This window comes from Nematolebias whitei, chromosome 6 (genome assembly GCF_014905685.2).
Source record: "Nematolebias whitei isolate Nwh7 chromosome 6, NemWhi1, whole genome shotgun sequence".
In the NCBI taxonomy this organism is placed as follows: domain Eukaryota; kingdom Metazoa; phylum Chordata; class Actinopteri; order Cyprinodontiformes; family Rivulidae; genus Nematolebias; species Nematolebias whitei.
The window spans coordinates 50,520,116-50,522,293 of NC_056503.1; the positions used below are offsets into that span (position 1 = coordinate 50,520,116).

The window sequence follows — 2,178 nt, forward strand, 5'->3', positions numbered from 1 at the left end:
AAAAACTGTGACTTATAGGGCGAAAAATACGGTAATTCATGCCCTATTTCAATGGGAGTGAGTTAATGTCAGAAATAGTTGTATCTACAAAGTAATTGTAAAATAAGGGCAATAAATCTAGTTGCTGTTTCACATTCAAAGTACAAAACTGTATGATTATAGAACAATTCAACAGCTACATAACTGCTACAGCAGTGTGGATAGTTTTCCCACTAAATTTATGCAGAAAACTTCATTTAAATGTGGGTGAATATCAACACGAGAGAGAGATTCTGTTGGGTTGAAGGCACAGTTTGAGGCGCATGTTCCCCTTTGCAGACTTTGAGAATTCGATGGATGCAAAATCTTTATAAGATTCAATGGTAACTGTTTTACATTTAGCATTTTCTTATTGTCCATGAAAGAGATCTGTAATAAAGACCTGGTTGGGTTACCAGCCAAGAAAAGCTGTGGGTTTACAAAAGGTCCTGTTTTTCCAAGGAACAGTGTTAATTACCTGAACGATCCCTGTCGAAGTGCAACGTGTCATCGTTATAGAAATGTACATTATGTCCTTAATCTTGGTGTTTCGGTGCATTCGTGTTCAGATCAAAGCATCAGACAACGGACGCCCTCAGAAGTCCTCAACAGCTCGCCTGCACATTGAGTGGATTCGCCGATCACCTCCGTTGACTCTGCCCTTGCGTTTCGATGAGCCGTTCTATAACTTTACCATCATGGAGAACGATAAGATGGCTGAGGTTGTGGGTGTGGTTTCTCTGCAACAGAACACGGTCCCTGTGTGGTTCGATATCACAGGTGAGACCGCTCTCAGGTTGTGTGACCCTGTTGGTGCATGTGAGATTCAGCTCAGATGTTTTGTCTCCGTCACCATCTAACAGTGAAATGCTAATTGTGAACTGTTAAAACATAAATGACACATTTATTTCACTTGCTGATTATGTTTGGGTGCATCAAGTACTTCATCTTATCAAATCTGTCAAACAAGTTTCAGTGCTTTTGCATCGTGGTATTATTTTCACATATACATCCCCCTTGAGTACGTAGTTATAAACCACAAGTATAAAAATAGTATATTCTGACAAATACACACACAGAGCTTATATTTTATATTCACGGCACATAGTATAGATCAGTCCAACAATTACTCAGGGGGCCACCGTTACTGAACGCCAAGAGCTCAGGGGCCGGACATCCAGCAGTTATCGTCATTAAGTTTGTTCTATGCTTTAAAATCTGGTTTTATTCAAAAATGAACACATTAATGGGCCGAACTGAGCTCACCCATGGGCCTGATTTGGCCCCCGGGCCACCAGTTGAACAGCCCTGCGCCACCTGAGCCACAACTGCCACATTTTGTTGGTTTGTTCTTCTAATAATAAGTTTGTACTGACTGTGCAAAAAGTTATGAATCAGCAGTCTTCCCAGTGAGTAATCTGATTACTTGTGGTGGATAAACTTTTATTAATTCTGCACAAATCGCTGACAAAAACTCAGAAATCATGTCATGAATTATTTACATCTGTGTCCTCCTTGGTCATTTAGGTTGTAATAAACTAAATATCCAATTATTAATTATTAGTAATTAGCTAGTAAAACATGTCCTGTGATGTTTCGTCACACAGCCTGGCAGCAGACGTTCTGTCAGTAGTTCTTCTTCTTCTGTTTTATTCCCGCCTCCTTTAAGCCTGTCTGTTCTTTCTTCCTCTTTCTCTCCTCTTCCTCTTTAATGCTTCATGCCTGGAAGGTCCCAGGTCTTTCCGTGAGATGTTCTATGTTCTGCAGAATGCTTGTATCAGGAACTGTTCCTCAGAAGGTATTTTTGCTTCCACTCTTCATTTCCACTAAGTTCTGTTGCTCTTGAACTTCTCTTTCCCTTTTTCTTTGCTTCTGTTTTATTTCCTGTCACCTGCACTCGTTCCTGCTTCTTGTTCAAACTGATGAAACGTCATCAGTCTGGCTGAATGTGTGTTTGATGTGATGTGCATTAATGTGTGCACATACATGTGATATATGGCCGAATGTAAATACAGTAGTCCCTCGTTTATCGCAGGAGATCCGTACCCTGAAGCCCCGCGATAAGTGAAAAACCATGAAGTAGGAATACTAATACAAGTAGTAAATAGTAGTTTATTTTAATATATATATATATATATATATATATATATATATATATAT

At 39.4% G+C, this 2,178-nt stretch overlaps 1 protein-coding gene across 1 annotated transcript in view; it reads left to right on the forward strand.

Moving 5' to 3' along the window:
* LOC119411049 (protocadherin Fat 3) overlaps positions 1–2,178 on the forward strand; it is a 62,426-nt gene that overhangs the window by 9,489 nt on the left and 50,759 nt on the right. Inside the window, exons 5-6 of the mRNA XM_037677971.1 lie at positions 588–798; positions 1,748–1,776. Coding sequence (XP_037533899.1) covers positions 588–798; positions 1,748–1,776 — 240 coding nt within the window. The remainder of the gene's footprint in view (positions 1–587; positions 799–1,747; positions 1,777–2,178) is intronic.